Source organism: Lepus europaeus, chromosome 21 (assembly GCF_033115175.1).
Source record: "Lepus europaeus isolate LE1 chromosome 21, mLepTim1.pri, whole genome shotgun sequence".
Taxonomy (NCBI): domain Eukaryota; kingdom Metazoa; phylum Chordata; class Mammalia; order Lagomorpha; family Leporidae; genus Lepus; species Lepus europaeus.
Window position 1 is genome coordinate 58,800,633 of NC_084847.1, and position 17,346 is coordinate 58,817,978.

The window sequence follows — 17,346 nt, forward strand, 5'->3', positions numbered from 1 at the left end:
GCCTCGCTCCCACGTGGCCGCGGTGACCGGGGCTGGGCCAGGGCGTCCCCGGGTGCACGCGCAGGGGCTGGGCCCGAGCCGGCCCCGTGGGGACGCGGGTCAGCTCCCGCCCACGGCCATGGCCCCGCGGGTCTCCGAGCGGCTCCCCGCGCCCAGCGTAGGGCCCTCTCCTGTCTCCTCGGAGTCTCGGCTGTCCCCAGACGACACGCCATGGGTGCGGGCCCTCGCCTCGGCGTGAGCGGCGGCAGGACCGGTGACGCTCCCGCTGCCCAGCTGACCCAGTCCTCCACGGCCGCCCACCCCGGCCCCCAGGCTGTGGCCCCGGCCCCCAGGCTGCCGCCTTCGCGAGCCGCCCCGGAGTTGGCCTTTCCCAGGTCCAGAGATGCCAGGCTGACGACAGCCGTGTGAGGGGGGCCCACTCTGCCCCCATGGGCCTGGTCCTCCCCACCGAGCGCTCGCCGGGATCGCACACGCGGGACTCACACGACACTGCCTTGTTCTGTTAATCAGCTCGTGTGCGTGTGTGTGTGTGTGCGCGCGCAGGCGCGGGGACCAGCGTGTGGCCCAGTGACATCCCATAGTGTGCATGTGCGTCCGTGTGTACCCGTGTGTGTGCGTCCGTGTGCAGACGCGGGGACCAGCGTTGTGGCCCAGTGACAGCCCATAGTGTGCATGTGCGTCCGTGTGCAGACGCGGGAACCAGTGTTGTGGCCCAGTGACAGCCCATAGTGTGCGTGTGCGTCCATGTGTACCCGTGTGTATGTGTGTGTGCAGACACGGGGACCAGCGTGTGGCCCAGTGACAGCCCATAGTGTGCATGTGCGTCCATGTGTACCCGTGTGTGTGTGTGTGTGCAGACACGGGGACCAGCGTGTGGCCCAGTGACAGCCTATAGTGTGCATGTGCGTCCGTGTGTACCCGTGTGTGTGTGTGTGTGCAGACACGGGGACCAGCGTGTGGCCCAGTGACAGCCTATAGTGTGCATGTGCGTCCGTGTGTACCCGTGTGTGTGCGTCCGTGTGCAGACGCGGGGACCAGCGTTGTGGCCCAGTGACAGCCCATAGTGTGCATGTGCGTCCGTGTGCAGACGCGGGAACCAGTGTTGTGGCCCAGTGACAGCCCATAGTGTGCGTGTGCGTCCATGTGTACCCGTGTGTATGTGTGTGTGCAGACACGGGGACCAGCGTGTGGCCCAGTGACAGCCCATAGTGTGCATGTGCGTCCATGTGTGCCCGTGTGTGTGTGTGTGTGCGCAGGCGCGGGGACCAGCGTGTGGCCCAGTGACAGCCCATAGTGTGCGTGTGCGTCCGTGTGTGCCCGTGTGTGTGTGCAGACACGGGAACCAGCGTGTGGCCCAGTGACAGCCCATAGTGTGCATGTGCGTCCATGTGTACCCGTGTGTGTGTGTGCAGACGCGGGGACCAGCGTGTGGCCCAGTGACAGCCCATAGTGTGCGTGTGCGTCCGTGTGTACCCGTGTGTGTGTGTGTGTGCAGACACGGGGACCAGCGTTGTGGCCCAGTGACAGCCCATAGTGTGCGTGTGCGTCCATGTGTACCCGTGTGTGTGTGTGTGCCCGTGTGCAGACGTGGGGACCAGCGTTGTGGCCCAGTGACAGCCCATAGTGTGCGTGTGCGTCCGTGTGTGTATGTGTGTGTGTGCAGACACGGGGACCAGCGTGTGGCCCAGTGACAGCCCATAGTGTGCGTGTGCGTCCGTGTGTGTGTGTTTTTGTGCAGACGCGGGGACCAGCATGTGGCCCAGTGACAGCCCATAGTGTGCGTGTGCGTCCATGTGTACCCGTGTGTGTGTGTGCCCGTGTGCAGACGTGGGGACCAGCGTGTGGCCCAGTGACAGCCCATAGTGTGCGTGTGCATCCGTGTGTACCCATGTGTGTGTGTGCCCGTGTGCAGACGCGGGGACCAGCATTGTGGCCCAGTGACAGCCCATAGTGTGTGTGTGCCCGTGTGCGTGTGCGTCCGTGTGCAGACGCGGGGACCAGCGTTGTGGCCCAGTGACAGTGCGTTGTGTGTGTGTGCGTCCGTGTGTACCCATGTGTGTGTGTGCCCGTGTGCAGACGTGGGGACCAGCGTGTGGCCCAGTGACAGCCCATAGTGTGTGTGTGCGTCCATGTGTACCCGTGTGTATGTGTGTGTGTGCAGACACGGGGACCAGCGTTGTGGCCCAGTGACAGCCCATAGTGTGCGTGTGCGTCCATGTGTACCCGTGTGTGTGTGTGCAGACACGGGGACCAGCGTGTGGCCCAGTGACAGCCCATAGTGTGTGTGTGCGTCCGTGTGTGCCTGAGTGCGTGTGTGCCCGTGTGCAGACACGGGGACCAGCGTTGTGGCACAGTGACAGCCATAGTGTGTGTGTGCGTCCGTGTGTACCCGTGTGCGTGTGTGCCCGTGTGCAGACACGGGGACCAGCGTTGTGGCACAGTGACAGCCCATAGTGTGTGTGTGCGTCCGTGTGTGCCTGAGTGCGTGTGTGCCCGTGTGCAGACACGGGGACCAGCGTGTGGCCCTGTGACAGCCCATAGTGTGTGTGTGCGTCCGTGTGTGCCCGTGTGCGTGTGCGTCCGTGTGCAGACGCGGGGACCAGCGTTGTGGCCGTGGCAGCCCAGAGGAGCAGCCCATCAGAGAGCCCCGGCGGCTCACTCCGATCCGGCTCCCCGCCAGGGCGCCCAGCAGTGGCAGACGCCGAGTGCCCGGCCCCTGCCGTCCACGCCGGACACCGATGCAGTTCCAGGCGCCCGGCTCCGGCCTGCCCCGGCCCTGGACACTGTGGGCACTCGGGGCGTGAGCCGGGGATGGACGATCTCTCCCGGGCTCTCTGGACTCTGCCTTTCAGATAAACACATGAATATTAAGGAGGGAAACCTGGTGGGGGAATCTGTATCCTTGGAGAGCCGGGACGCCGTAGCTCAGAGGGCGGGACCAGCCTCTCCGCCGCGGGGAGGCCGAGGGGCTGCCCCGACTCCACTGGGGATGACACGTTTTCTCGGGCGAAGCCTGAGGGCTGCGGGCAGCCAGGCTCTCGGCCCGGTGTCCTGTGTCAGCCTGTGCCAGGCTGGGACAACCTGTGTCCCTCACACAGCCACCTCGCAGGGTGACCTTGTCTCTGGCTGCCGCGTGCGGTTGAAACCCAACAGTGCCCCCTGGTGATGACATCAGGATCCCCAGGGACCAGTTAGATGGGGGTGTGTGTGTGTGTGGAACGCCCCGCGGCCTGGGCTGTGGGTGTGGGTGTGTGGGTGTGGAACGCCCCGCGGCCATCAGGATCTCCAGGGACCAGATAGACGGGTGGGGGGGCACGCCCCGCGGCCTGGGCTGTGGGTGTGTGTGTGTGTGGGTGTGGAACGCCCCGCGGCCATCAGGATCCCCAGGGACCAGTTAGATGGGTGTGTGTGTGTGTGTGTGTGTGGAACGCCCTGCGGCCTGGGCTGTGGGTGTGGGTGTGGGTGTGTGGGTGTGGAACGCCCCGCGGCCATCAGGATCTCCAGGGACCAGTTAGATGGGTGTGTGTTTGTGTGTGTGTGTGTGTGTGGAACGCCCCGCGGCCTGGGGTGTGGGTGTGGGTGTGTGGGTGTGGAACGCCCCGGGGCCATCAGGATCCCCAGGGACCAGTTAGGTGTGTGTGTGTGTGTGTGTGTGTGGAACGCCCCGCGGCCATCAGGATCTCCAGGGACCAGATAGACGGGTGGGGGGGCACGCCCCGCGGCCTGGGCCGTGGGTGTGGGTGTGTGGGTGTGGAACGCCCCGCGGCCATCAGGATCCCCAGGGACCAGTTAGGTGTGTGTGTGTGTGTGTGGGTGTGGAACGCCCCGCGGCCTGGGCCGTGGGTGTGGGTGTGGGTGTGTGTGTGTGTGTGTGTGGGTGTGGAACGCCCCGCGGCCATCAGGATCCCCAGGGACCAGTTAGGTGTGTGTGTGTGTGTGTGTGTGTGTGGAACGCCCCGCAGCCATCAGGATCTCCAGGGACCAGATAGACGGGTGGGGGGGCACGCCCCGCGGCCTGGGCCGTGGGTGTGGGTGTGGGTGTGTGGGTGTGGAACGCCCCGCAGCCATCAGGATCCCCAGGGACCAGTTAGGTGTGGGTGTGTGGGTGTGTGGGTGTGGAACGCCCCGCGGCCATCAGGATCCCCAGGGACCAGTTAGGTGTGTGGGTGTGTGGGTGTGGAACGCCCCGCGGCCATCAGGATCTCCAGGGACCAGATAGACGGGTGGGGGGGCACGCCCCGCGGCCTGGGCCGTCACGGGGGAGCGCAGGCCGGGATCCTCATGGTCACAGCTGTGCTGGCCCACGTGCAGCCGTGTCCTTCTGCTTTTAGTTTGTGATTTTTATGAACTTGGAAGGCAGAGACAGAGACCTTCCATCCGCTGATTCACGCCCAAAGCCGGGAGCCTGGAACTCCGTCCGCACGTCCCACACCGAAGTCAGGGCCCCAAGCACTTGAGCCATTGCCTGCCGCCTCCCACCTGCTGTGGCCTGGGAAAGCAGTGGAAGGTGGCCCAAGGCCTTGGGCCCCTGCACCTGCGTGGGAGACCCGGAAGAAGCTCCTGGCTTCGGATTGGTGCAGCTCCGGCTGTTGCAGCCATCTGGGGAGTGAACCAGCAGATGGAAGACCTCTCTCTGTTTCTGCCTTTCAAATAAATAATCTTTAAAAAAAAAAAAAAAGTGGATCTGGGACTCAGACCCAGGCACTCTGAGGTGGGAAGGTGTCCAAATGGTGTCTTAACCCCTGCCCCAAGGGGCCCCCAAGCCATGGGTTTGCTGTGTTGTTGTTGTTTGTTTGTTGTTGTTGTTGTTGTTTTTAGATTTATTTATTTACTTGAAAGAGTTAGAGAAAGAGAGAGAGGTCTTCCATCTGCTGGCTGACTCCTCAATCGGCCACAATGGCTGGAGCTGCGCCGATCAGGAGCCAGGAGCTTCTGGGTCGCCCACACAGATGCAGGGGCCCAAGCACTTGGGCCATCTTCTACTGCTATCCCAGGCCACAGCAGAGAGCTGGATCAGAAGTGGAGCAGCCGGGGCTCGAACCGGCGCCCATAAGGGATGCCAGCACTGCAGGCGGTGGCTTTGCCCACTATGCTGGCCCCAGTTTTTTTCTGTTTAAAAATATTTATTGGGGCCCGTGCCGCGGCTCACTAGGCTAATCCTCCACCTGTGGCGCCGGCACCCCGGGTTCTAGTCCCGGTTGGGGCGCCAGATTCTATCCCGGTTACCCCTCTTCCAGTCCAGCTCTCTGCTGTGGCCCGGGAGGGCAGTGGAGGATGGCCCAAATGCTTGGGCCCTGCACCCCATGGGAGACCAGGAGAAGCACCTGGCTCCTGGCTTCGGATCAGCGCGATGCGTCGGCCGCAGCGGCCATTGGAAGGTGAACCAACAGTAAAGAAAGACCTTTCTCTCTGTCTCTCTCACTATCCACTCTGCCTGTCAAAAAAATATATATTTATTGGGGTCAGCATTGTGGTGCTGTGGGTAAGGCCACCGCCTGCGACGCCGGCGTCCCATATGGGTACCAGCTTGAGTCCCAGCTGCTCGGCGCCCGCTCCAGTTCTCTGCTGACGGCCTGGGAGCACAGCGGAGGGCGGCCAAGTCCTGTGCCCCGCGCTCACATGGGAGACGTGGGAGAAGCTCCTGGCTTCCTCTGGCCCAGCCCTGGCCATGGAGGCCATCTGGGGAGAACCTTCCTCTGTCTCTCCCTCTCTGTGTCAATAAATACGGAAAATAAGTCTTTAAACAATATTTATTTATTTGAAAGGCAGAGTGACCAGGAGAGGGGGTACAGATTTCCCACCCACTGTTTCACTGCCCAGAGACCAGAGCCAGGCGCCTGGAGCCTGGCTGGTGGGACCTGCTTGTCTGGACCACGCCGCCCTGTCTCCTCAGGCAGAGGTGAGCAGAGCAGCCGGGGCTCGAACCGGCGCTGGGGCGCGGGGCGCGGGTGTCCCAAGCCGAGCTTTTCTAACCAAACTGCAGACAACTGGCGGAACTGCTGCCGGGTGCGGCGTTGACCCGGTGGGAAGGGGCACGTGTGCTCTTCAGGTGCCGGGGTCCCCGGCGCCGCCGTGTGTGTTCCCGCACCGGTCAGGTCCTGGGAGGCTGGGTCTTGCTGGCAGCCCCGTGGCACTCTCAAGGGATCTGGAACATTTGCTTTCTTGCCTTCGGGGCTGAGAAGCTGAGTGCGTGGACACAGACACCCGTGAGAAGCCGCGTTGCCCCAGGCGCGTGGTCCTGCCGTCGGTCACTGGCGTCAGGCGGCGGCGGCCTCCCCAACACGGGTGTCCTCGCGTCTCCCACGCGGTGCGCCGTGCCCTGCTGTGATAGAGAGGGAGAGGGAGGAAGGGAGGGAGGGAGGGTTGGAGAGAGAAGGGGGAGAGAGAGGAAGGGAGAAAGAGAGAGAAAGAGAGGGGGAGAGGGAGGGAGAGAAGGAGAGAGAGTCAGTCCTCGGGCGCAGGTGCAGCGTCGCAAGCGCACAGCCCCCGCTGCGCGCCCCGAGCAGCTCGCGATGTGGACCCCGGGTGTGTTGGGCTGCGGCTGCGGCCGCGGCCGCGGGGCGGGCAGTGACCCTGGGCCTCTCCTTGCAGGGAGACGACACTCAGTCTGCAGCGACCTTTGACTCTGACTCGGAGACGGTGAGTGTGATGGGGCCCAGCCCTGGGGCTGCCGTCCTCCACATGCGAGCAGTTTTAACTTCATCCGGCCGCGAAGGCTGAGCTGCACTGACCGTGGCAGACCAGGTGGCTCCTGTGGCACGTGTGGGGTCAGAGCTGGAGCCTGTCACCCACGCCCTCCTCCAGCCCTGAGCCGGGTGGGGACGCCAAGAGGCTGGGGGAGGCAGCGGGAAGGACGGGGGGACACGTGGTCCTGGCAGCCGGGTCCCTGCAGTGGGGGGGGACACGTGGCCCTGGGAGCCACGTCCCTGCGGGGGGGGGGGGGGACACGTGGCCCTGGGAGCCAGGTCCCTGCGGGAGGGGGGACACGTGGCCCTGGCAGCTGGGTCCCGCAGCGTGGGGTCCAACCTGGAGGGGCAGGGAGCAGAGGTGGCCAGGCTCAGTGGCCACGCCAGTGTTTCTGACACCAGCAAATCAGGCAGCCATGGGTCCCCGTCTCCACCGAGGGCCCTGTGTCTGCAGGGTTCGGGATTCTCCCTGGACGTGGCCCAGGCTCCTCCCTGGGGGAGCGGCTGTGCAATGCAAGCCCAGATAAGGTGCCTTGTGCTACGAGCATGGGGTCATCGTTGGGCTAGAGAACAGCGAGGGAGATCAGCCCCGACACCATCCCCTCGGCCTCTGTGGAAGCCGGGAGCAAGTGCGTCCTGTCGCCAGGCCACGGAGCCAGGAAGTAGTGGAACCCAGTGGGTGCCAGCGGTGCCTGTGGCAGGAGTCGGCCCTCTGGGCGGCGCCCTCCGGGGATTTGCAGTTGACTTAGAAGGCTGTCATGCTGCCAAAACCGCCCGTGGGGACAGACACCAGGGCTGGGTGCTGGCCGTGAGCGCCACACGTGTGGGGGATGGGCCTCTTCCCTGTGCGTGCTCAGTCCTGAGCCCTGGGTTTTCCGTGACAGTGTGTCTGTCCTGAGGGTGCTTGCAGCCCTGCGGGGCCTGTCTCCCCGGGTCCCTCCTGGGCCTCAGGCCCATGCTGTCAGTGTCCCTCGGTGCCATGGCCTCACGGCGTTTCTCCTTTGTTTCAGAAAGCTAAAAGGAAAAGTGTTCACAGACCTCCACCCACCTCGCCCAGTAAGTACGGCCAGCTCTCCTCCCTCCCCTCGCTCACTTCTGCAGCTTAACCGGAGCTGGGCTTTGGACACCGCCCTTCCCCGCGTCCTGGGAAACCACACAGGACCCGTCCTCTGTCCTCGGGGTGTTGGGACCTCGGGCGCACCTGCTGTGTCCCAGAGCACAGAGGCTCCCAGCAGACGGTGCTTCGTGCTTCCACCCGGTGTGCACGCTGCCACAGGAGAGGGGTTGTTGTCTGGGTCACAGCACAGCAGGTTAGGCACCACCCGGAGCGCACGCTGCCACAGGAGAGGGTTGTTGCCTGGGTCACAGCACAGCAGGTTAGGCACCACCCGGAGCGCACGCTGCCACAGGAGAGGGTTGTTGTCTGGCTCACAGCACAGCAGGTTAGGCACCACCCGGAGCGCACGCTGCCACGGGAGAGGGGTTGTTGTCTGGGTCACAGCACAGCAGGTTAGGCACCACCCGGAGCGCACGCTGCCACGGGAGAGGGGTTGTTGTCTGGGTCACAGCATGGCAGGTTAGGCACCACCCGGAGCGCACGCTGCCACGGGAGAGGGGTTGTTGTCTGGGTCACAGCACGGCAGGTTAGGCACCACCTCGGGGGTGCATCCCGCATCAGTGCCTTGGCTCAAGTCTCGCCTCTGCTTCCAGCCCGGCTCCCTGCCAGTGTGCGTCCTGGGAGGCAGCAGACGGTTGCTCAAGAACTTGGGTCCCTGCCCCTCGGGGGAGATCCAGGTGCAGCTCCTGGCTCCTGGCTTTGACCTGGCCCAGCCCTAGTTGTTGTGGGCATTTGGGGAGAGAACCAGTAGATAGAAAGCCTCTCTCTTTCAAATAATTTTTTAAAAATAAACTTTTTAAAAAGAATGTTTAATGAGAGCCTTTGTTTTTGCATAAATCTGTTATATTTTACTTAAAGTGAAGTCCCAGACAGAAAAGAATTTTAAACTATTTCCTTCACGTTGATGAGAACATCAAGAATGTCCTAGAAAAGGGGCCGGCGCTGTGGCAGAGCAGGTTAAGCCGCCACCTGCAGTGCCGGCATCCCGTGTGGGCGCCAGTGCGAGTCCTGGCTGCTCCACTTCTGATCCAGCTCTCTGCTGTGGCCTGGGAAAGCAGCGGAGGATGGCCCAAGTCCTTGGACCCCTGCACCCATGTGGGAGACCCAGAGGAGGCTCCTGGCTCCTGGCTTCGTGAGGCCTGCCGGGACGGCTGGCAGGGTGGCCACATGCTGGTGCACGCGGTCTCGGGCGCTGGAGGGCGGGGCTGCCGTTCACGCCCTGAAACCACACGTTGGCTTTGCAGAGTCACCCTATTACTCTGAGCCGAGGAAGGGGACGTCCTGGAGGTCTCTCAAGACAGCGGGGAGCATGCCTCTGAGCAGCAGGACGTCCCTGTCGCCACAGAAGCTCTGGCTGGGCACGGCCAGACAAGGTACGAGCTGGCCCTGCCCACCCCACAGAGGCCGGGGAGGCGGGGGCGCTGAGCCAGGGTGCGCCCACAGAGGCCGGGGAGGTGGGTGTGCTGAGCCAGGGTGCCTGCTGGCCCTGCCCGCCCCACAGAGGCCAGGGAGGCGGGGGCGCTGAGCCAGGGTGCGCCCACAGAGGCCGGGGGAGGCGGGGGCGCTGAGCCAGGGTGCGCCCACAGAGGCCGGGGAGGCGGGGGTGCTGAGCCAGGGTGCCTGCTGGCCCTGCCCGCCCCACAGAGGCCAGAGAGGTGGGTGTGCTGAGCCAGGGTGCGCCCACAGAGGCCAGGGAGGTGGGGGTGCTGAGCCAGGGTGCGCCCACAGAGGCCGGGGAGGCGGGGGCGCTGATCCAGGGTGCCTGCTGGCCCTGCCTGCCCCACAGAGGCCAGGGAGGTGGGGGTGCTGATCCAGGGTGCCTGCTGGCCCTACCCACCCCACAGAGGCCGGGGAGGCGGGGGTGCTGATCCAGGGTGCCTGCTGGCCCTGCCTGCCCCACAGAGGCCGGGGAGGTGGGGGTGCTGATCCAGGGTGCCTGCTGGCCCTGCCTGCCCCACAGAGGCCGGGGAGACGGGGGCGCTGATCCAGGGTGCCTGCTGGCCCTGCCCGCCCCACAGAGGCTGGAGAGGTGGGTGTGCTGAGCCAGGGTGCGCCCACAGAGGCCGGGGAGACGGGGGCGCTGAGCCAGGGTGCCTGCTGGCCCTGCCCGCCCCACAGAGGCCGGGGAGGCGGGGGCGCTGAGCCAGGGTGCCTGCTGGCCCTGCCCGCCCCACAGAGGCCGGGGAGGCGGGGGCGCTGAGCCAGGGTGCCTGCTGGCCCTGCCCGCCCCACAGAGGCCGGGGAGGCGGGGGCGCTGAGCCAGGGTGCCTGCTGGCCCTGCCCGCCCCACAGAGGCCGGGGAGGCGGGGGCGCTGAGCCAGGGTGCCTGCTGGCCCTGCCCGCCCCACAGAGGCCGGGGAGGCAGGGGCGCCGATCCAGGGTGCCTGCTGGCCCTGCCCGCCCCACAGAGGCCGGGGAGGCGGGGCGCTGAGCCAGGGTGCGTGCTGGCCCTGCCCGCCCCACAGAGGCCGGGGAGGCAGGGGTGCTGATCCAGGGTGCCTGCTGGCCCTGCCCGCCCCACAGAGGCCGGGGAGGTGGGTGTGCTGATCCAGGGTGCCTGCTGGCCCTGCCCACCCCACAGAGGCCGGGGAGGCGGGGGCGCTGAGCCAGGGTGCATCGTGTCGTGTGTCCGACTTACTGTCTGTGGTCCTCTCGCGTCCCGGTGTGTTCTGTCCACTCTCAGTGTGGCGTCAGTGGCCTTGCGGCGGTCCCGCTCCGCAGGCAGAGGTCTGTGGCACTGGCTCCCACTGGCCTGTGAGAGCCGCAGGTCCACCTGTAGCGTTTGGGAGCTGGTCCGCACCATGCCGGCAGCTCTGAAGTGGCCACGGAGGGACGTCTGCACACCGCTCACTGCTGGTGCCCCTCCAACCAGGAAGGTTGATCAGTGAACCTCACTGGGTCTTCTGGTCTCTTAAACCATGCACAGTCAACCCAGGAAGTCTGACCCAGCCCCTGGAATCAGACCTCGCCTGGGAGCGCGCATGGGCCCACCCCCTGAGCAGCCCTCCCAGCCGCCTGAGTGAAGCTGTAAGAGCCCAGGGGTCGCGGCTCAGGCGTTCTGCCAGCAGTGGTGAGCACGTGGCTGGAGACGCGGGCATGGCTCAGGAGAAGCAGGAAGGACAGTGTCTGGATCCCGGGGCCCTTGGTCGGCATGGGCCGACGTCTGGCTTCCTGTGCGGGCTATGCTGTGTAGAAACTGCAGCGTCGTGGGGCAGTACCTCGGGAAAGGCCCTTCCGCCCGAGTGTGCCGCGTGCCTGTCACCCTGCAGGCTTCAGCCGTGCCCGCCTTCCTAAACCAGTCTTCCTTAAATTTGCTAGAAAACGAGAAACACAGGCAAGACAGACAGTACTGAAAAGCCTCGGCTCACCAGCAGACGGGCTTGTTTCACGGCCCGGACTCCTCCCAGGTCTTTGCTGTGTTCCCGGGCCGGCCTTCCGCAGAGACCTGGACAGCGGGCAGCGGACGCACGGACACTGGACACTGCGCCCCGCCCCGCCCCACCTCCGACTCCCAGTGTGTTAGGCAGCCTGGGAGCGCCAAGTGCTGCCGTGGCCCACCGCAGTCAGGCTGATCCCGTGTGCCTTCACTCCGTTTGCTTGGGGAAACTGGAGTCGGCTGCCTTGGCCTCCTCGGCCCTGGGCTGCTCAGTGAGCTGGGAGTCAGCCGCCAGACTCGCTCCCACACTCGCTTTGCAGAGCATCAGGCTAGGATGCTGAAGTGGCTTTACTTTGCTTTTTTATTCTTTTTAAAAAAGAATAAGAAGTCCCCAGTGTTCCTTGAAATATAGCTACAGTTCGTACTGCTTTTCAGATGATTTTTCCCAGGTAATCTGTAGAGGTGTGTGTCTCTCCAGGTCATGTCCCCGGGACTCCCGTGTACCGAGAGAAGGAAGACATGTACGATGAGATCATCGAGCTGAAGAAGGTAGTGTGTCCTTACTGCTTTCCACAGCGAGAGCTTGCTGGGCTGTGCACGTGTCACACACACACCCCTGCCTGTGACCCTGGCCCATGCTGGGCTGTGCGCCTGTCACACACACACACACACACACACACACCCCTGCCTGGGACCCCGGCCTGTGCTAGGTGTGCGCCTGTCACACACACACACACACACACACACACCCCTGCCTGGGACCCTGGCCCGTGCTAGGTGTGCGCCTGTCACACACACACACACACACACACACCCCTGCCTGGGACCCTGGCCCGTGCTAGGTGTGCGCCTGTCACACACACACACACACACACACACCCCTGCCTGGGACCCTGGCCCGTGCTAGGTGTGCGCCTGTCACACACACACACACACACCACACCCCTGCCTGGGACCCTGGCCCGTGCTAGGTGTGCACCTGTCTCACACACACACACCCCTGCCTGGGACCCTGGCCCGTGCCGTGGGAGCTGGGGAGCTGGCTGGCCCAAGGCAGCTGGCCGCGGGCACGTCTGGGCTCTGCTCCTGCAGGCGAGGCCTGGGAGCCTCAGGGCCCCTGGGCAGCGAGGCTGGGAGTCTTCCGGCGAGGCTGTGGTGCTGTCCCCCGTGGGCTTCCTTGGCGCTGCCGAGGCGTTCCCGGCCCCGCTCAGCTGAGCCGTCAGGACTGACGGGCAGGAGCAGCCGTGATCACTGCACCTGTGACGAGCCCCACGCTCCGAGGCCGGTCATCTGTGCGGCCTCGCCAGCAGCAGGTCCCCTGCCCCCGTGTCCGTGCCCTCTGTGGGCCCCACACCAGTGTGGAACACCCATCAGCATTTTCCTGTGCCTGAAGAAATTACCTGGGGTCATTCCTGCCGAGCCCCCCGGCCTGCGTGGAAGGAGGGGTGAGGCAGGGCGCCGGCAGCCGTGTGCCGGGGTGCGGTGGGGGTGCAGTGAGGAGTCCCAAGGCCGCCCCAGGCCACAGGAAGGCGCCTGGGTCCAGAGGGGAGACCGGGAGCTGGGGGCGGGGAGTGAGGTCGGAGCCTGCAGCAGGGGTCAGCCGGAAGCGCAGCTGCTCCGGCCCTCATGAGGAGCCTCCTGGGGCTGAGCCTGGGCGCGGGGACGCCGACTGCACCCAAGCCTGCCAGCCTCGGTTTCCGGGTAAACAGCCCGGACTTCGTTCTCAGTCTCCGGGCTCTGGGATCTGACGCCAGAGTAGCTTTTCCATGGCAAGCAGTGCCTGAGTTCCCGATAACAATGGGGCTGGGGTCGTGGCCCAACCGGTGAAGCCGCTCCCTGCGGCCCTGGCATCCCACATAAGCGCCGGTTCAAGTCCCAGCTGCTCCACTTCCGATCCAGCTCCCTGCCAATGTGGCGGAAAAGCTGTGGAAGACGGCTCGAGTGCCTGGGCCCCTGCACCGCGTGGGAGACCAGACGGAGCTGCAGGCTCCTGGCTGCTGCCTGGCCCGGCCTGGCTTACTGTGGCCATTTGGGGAGTGAACCAACAGACGGAAGATCTCTCTGTGTAACTCTGCCTTTCAAATTAATAAATACATCTTTTAAAAAAGCATGGGGGGATGCGAATAGTGGCAGTCCATCAAAATGCTTCAGCAGTGCCTGAGACGCTGCAGAGTGGTGGGGAGAGGCCCCTGCCCCGGGCGCTGCGCCAGTCGCTGTCCGGAGACTCGCACGACCGCAACCGCCCACCACAAGACGGCCCTGCGCTAGCCGCGCCCAGTCACTCGCACTGTGCCCTCCTCACCGTCCGTCTGCACTGCTGGCATGCTGACAACACTGGGGAGAATCCTGCAGTGTGGCCTCCGGAGCTGGCGTGTGCACAGTCAGGGGGCCCTGGGACCCGGAGCTGTCACAGCTGTCGGTTCTCCCCATTGCTAGGCTAGAATCTTTACATGTTGTGTGCAACCTATTTTTTTATTTTCTTAAAACTCTAACACGTGGAGTGGTGTCATTCCGTGTCCAAGTGTCCGGCGGTGTCCACGCTCCTGGTCTTCTGTTCCGGTTCCCGGTGTGGTTCTGTTAGGGCCGCAGATCACAGCCCATCTCGGTGGTTCTTCCATCTCAGGTTTGCTGTGTGGCCTGGGGCGTGGTGCTCCTGGGCCTGTGCGAGGTGGGGAGCTCTGCCGCCCGGCTCCCAGGGTTGCCGGTGTGGGGCGCGCTCCTGTGTCCTCTGAGTTTGTAGCCCTGTCGGACCAGCTGGTGAGGGTATGCAGGTCTCCGACTGTGACGGAGCTGTCTGTTTCCCCTGCACTCCTCTTTCTGATTGACGCCGTGTGGCTGGTGGCCGGCTGTCTGGCTGCACTGACCTTTCCGGCCGCTGCGCCCGGCTCCGTTCTGGTGACTCAATCTGGTCTCGGGCACTCTGCTTGCTTTGCATTAACGTTGGCGTCTGCCCACCTGCCTGTGCTGCTGCATCCTAGACAGCTGATGGCTGGGTCCTGGTTTTTGGGTTTTTTTGACAGGCAGAGTGGACAGTGAGAGAGAGACAGAGAGAAAGGTCTTTCTTTACCGTTGGTTCACCCCCAATGGCCGCTGCGGCCGGCGCACTGTGGCCCGTGCGCCGTGCTGAATCGAAGGCAGGAGCCAGGTGCTTATCCTGGTCTCCCATGGGGTGCAGGGCCCAAGCACCTGGGCCATCCTCCACTGCACTCCCGGGCCATAGCAGAGAGCTGGACTGGAAGAGGAGCAACCGGGACAGAATCCGGCGCCCCGACCGGGACTAGAACCCGGGGTGCCGGTGCTGCAGGTGGAGGATTAGCCTAGTGAGCCACGGCGCCAGCTAAGTGGCTCCTGTTTTTTAAAGCACTTTCCTGCTTCCTGGCATTTACATCACTTATGCATTTTTATTGATGTATTTGGGCTTAAGTCTCAGGCCTTATTTTTCTGTTTTCCATTTGTTCTATCTGTATTACATTCCGGTTTTTTCTGCATTTCTATGCCTTCAACATTTTTTTTTTAAGAATTCCATTTTGATTTACATATTGGTGTTTTGTTTTGTTGTAAGATTTATTGCTAATGGCTGGCATTGTGGTATAACAGGTGAAGCCAGCTGTAGCGCCAGCTCCCATATGGGCGCTGACTCATTCCTGGCTGCTCCACTTCGGATCCAGCTCCCTGCTAATGCCCTGGAAAAAGCAACGGAAGATGGCCCAAGTGTTTGGCCCCTGCCACCCTTGTGGTGGGAGACCCAGATGAAGCTCCTGGCTCTTGGCTTCAGCCTGGTTCAGCCCTGGCCAGTGCGGCCATCTGGGGACTGAACCAGCAGATGGAAGACCTCCCTCTCTCTCCCTCTCCCTCTGTCTCTGTCTCTCTGCCTTTCAAATAAATAAATCTTGTTTTTTGAGTCTGTGGAAAGCCAGATTAAAAGATGTGCTTACTTTGGTGCAAAAATGTCTGCGTTCCAAGCATAGTTTTCTTCCTACTACGCACCTCACATGAGCCGTTTAAAGTCTCTGTGTTCAGCACCTACTGTGGTCAGTGTGAGTGAGGGACAGAAACCTTACCTCGCCTTACGTCCCTTTACCCTCCGCCCGCCGTTTGTGAACAATTTTTCTTGAGATTGATTTATTTATTTGAACGGCAGAACTACAGAGAGGCAGAGCAGAGCACACAGAGGTCCTCCATCCCCTGGTCCACTCCCCAGACGGCTGCAACAGCCAGAGCTGGGCAGTCCAAAGCCAGGAGCCAGGAGCTGCTTCCAGGCCTTGCACACAGGCACAGGGGACCAAGCACTTGGGCCATCTTCCACTGCATTCCCAGGCCACAGCAGAGAGCTGGATCAGAAATGGAGCAGCTGGGACTTGAACTGGCTTCTATAAGGGATGCTGGCACTGCAGGCGGCGGCTTTACCCGCTACCCCACAGCGCCGGCCTGTGGACAATCTTTAAAATTCTTCTTCTATGTACACAGAAAACCGCATCTGTTTTATTGTTTTGTGTCAGCTGTGAAAGGTAATGTAAGAAACTCAGGAGGAGGAGGGAGCATTCTAGTGGCCCATATCTTCACTTTTCCCACCCTCCCTTCCTTCCCTCCTGCTGCTCCAAGACCCCTGATCGTCTCTTCTCTGTTTGGAGGACACTCTGGCCATCCTCCAGACTCTGTTTCCCTCATCTTCAGAATCGTTCCCCAGGGACCACCTCCCTGCTGCCCAGCTCTGTCTCCACCGCCCCCGTCCTCCCCAGGGACCACCTCCCTGCTGCCCAGCTCTGTCTCTACAACACCCTGTCCTCCCCAGGGACCACCTCCCTGCTGCCCAGCTCTGTCTCTGTCACCCCCGTCCTCCCCAGGGACCACCTCCCTGCTGCCCAGCTCTGTCTCTGTCACCCCCCCCCCGTCCTCCCCAGGGACCACCTCCCTGCTGCCCAGCTCTGTCTCCACCACCCCCCGTCCTCCCCAGGGACCACCTCCCTGCTGCCCAGCTCTGTCTCCACCACCCCCCGTCCTCCCCAGGGACCACCTCCCTGCTGCCCAGCTCTGTCTCCACCACCCCCCGTCCTCCCCAGGGACCACCTCCCTGCTGCCCAGCTCTGTCTCCGCCACCCCCCGTCCTCCCCAGGGACCACCTCCCTGCTGCCCAGCTCTGTCTCCGCCACCCCCCGTCCTCCCCAGGGACCACCTCCCTGCTGCCCAGCTCTGTCTCCGTCACCCCCCGTCCTCCCCAGGGACCACCTCCCTGCTGCCCAGCTCTGTCTCTGTCACCCCCCGTCCTCCCCAGGGACCACCTCCCTGCTGCCCAGCTCTGTCTCTGTCACCCCCCGTCCTCACCCAGGGACCACCTCCCTGCTGCCCAGCTCTGTCTCCACCACCCCCCGTCCTCCCCAGGGACCACCTCCCTGCTGCCCAGCTCTGTCTCCACCGCCCCCCGTCCTCCCCAGGGACCACCTCCCTGCTGCCCAGCTCTGTCTCCACCACCCCCGTCCTCCCCAGGGACCACCTCCCTGCTGCCCAGCTCTGTCACCCCCCATCCTCCCCAGGGACCACCTCCCTGCTGCCCAGCTCTGTCTCCACCACCCCCCGTCCTCCCCAGGGACCACCTCCCTGCTGCCCAGCTCTGTCTCTACCACCCCCCGTCCTCCCCAGGGACCACCTCCCTGCTGCCCAGCTCTGTCTCTACCACCCCCCGTCCTCCCCAGGGACCACCTCCCTGCTGCCCAGCTCTGTCTCCACCACCCCCCGTCCTCCCCAGGGACCACCTCCCTGCTGCCCAGCTCTGTCTCCGTCACCCCCCGTCCTCCCCAGGGACCACCTCCCTGCTGCCCAGCTCTGTCTCCGTCACCCCCCGTCCTCCCCAGGGACCACCTCCCTGCTGCCCAGCTCTGTCTGCACCACCCCCGTCCTCCCCAGGGACCACCTCCCTGCTGCCCAGCTCTGTCTCCACCGCCCCCCGTCCTCCCCAGGGACCACCTCCCTGCTGCCCAGCTCTGTCTCCACCATCCCCCGTCCTCCCCAGGAACCACCTCCCTGCTGCCCAGCTCTGTCTCTGTCACCCCCCGTCCTCCCCAGGGACCACCTCCCTGCTGCCCAGCTCTGTCTCCACCACCCCCCGTCCTCCCCAGGGACCACCTCCCTGCTGCCCAGCTCTGTCTCTGTCACCCCCCCCCCCCGTCCTC

General features: G+C 64.0%; 1 protein-coding gene across 4 annotated transcripts in view; it reads left to right on the plus strand.

Moving 5' to 3' along the window:
- Window positions 1–17,346, plus strand: part of IQCE (IQ motif containing E) — a 64,400-nt gene that overhangs the window by 780 nt on the left and 46,274 nt on the right. For 3 of the 4 annotated variants that reach the window (XM_062180693.1, XM_062180692.1, XM_062180695.1), the window contains exons 2-5: window positions 6,592–6,639; window positions 7,697–7,742; window positions 9,048–9,176; window positions 11,658–11,728. In XM_062180693.1, the coding sequence (XP_062036677.1) occupies window positions 6,592–6,639; window positions 7,697–7,742; window positions 9,048–9,176; window positions 11,658–11,728 (294 nt within the window). Of the gene's footprint in view, window positions 1–5,769; window positions 5,900–6,591; window positions 6,640–7,696; window positions 7,743–9,047; window positions 9,177–11,657; window positions 11,729–17,346 lie in introns of all 4 variants that reach the window. The other variant, XM_062180694.1, reaches the window with a different exon arrangement.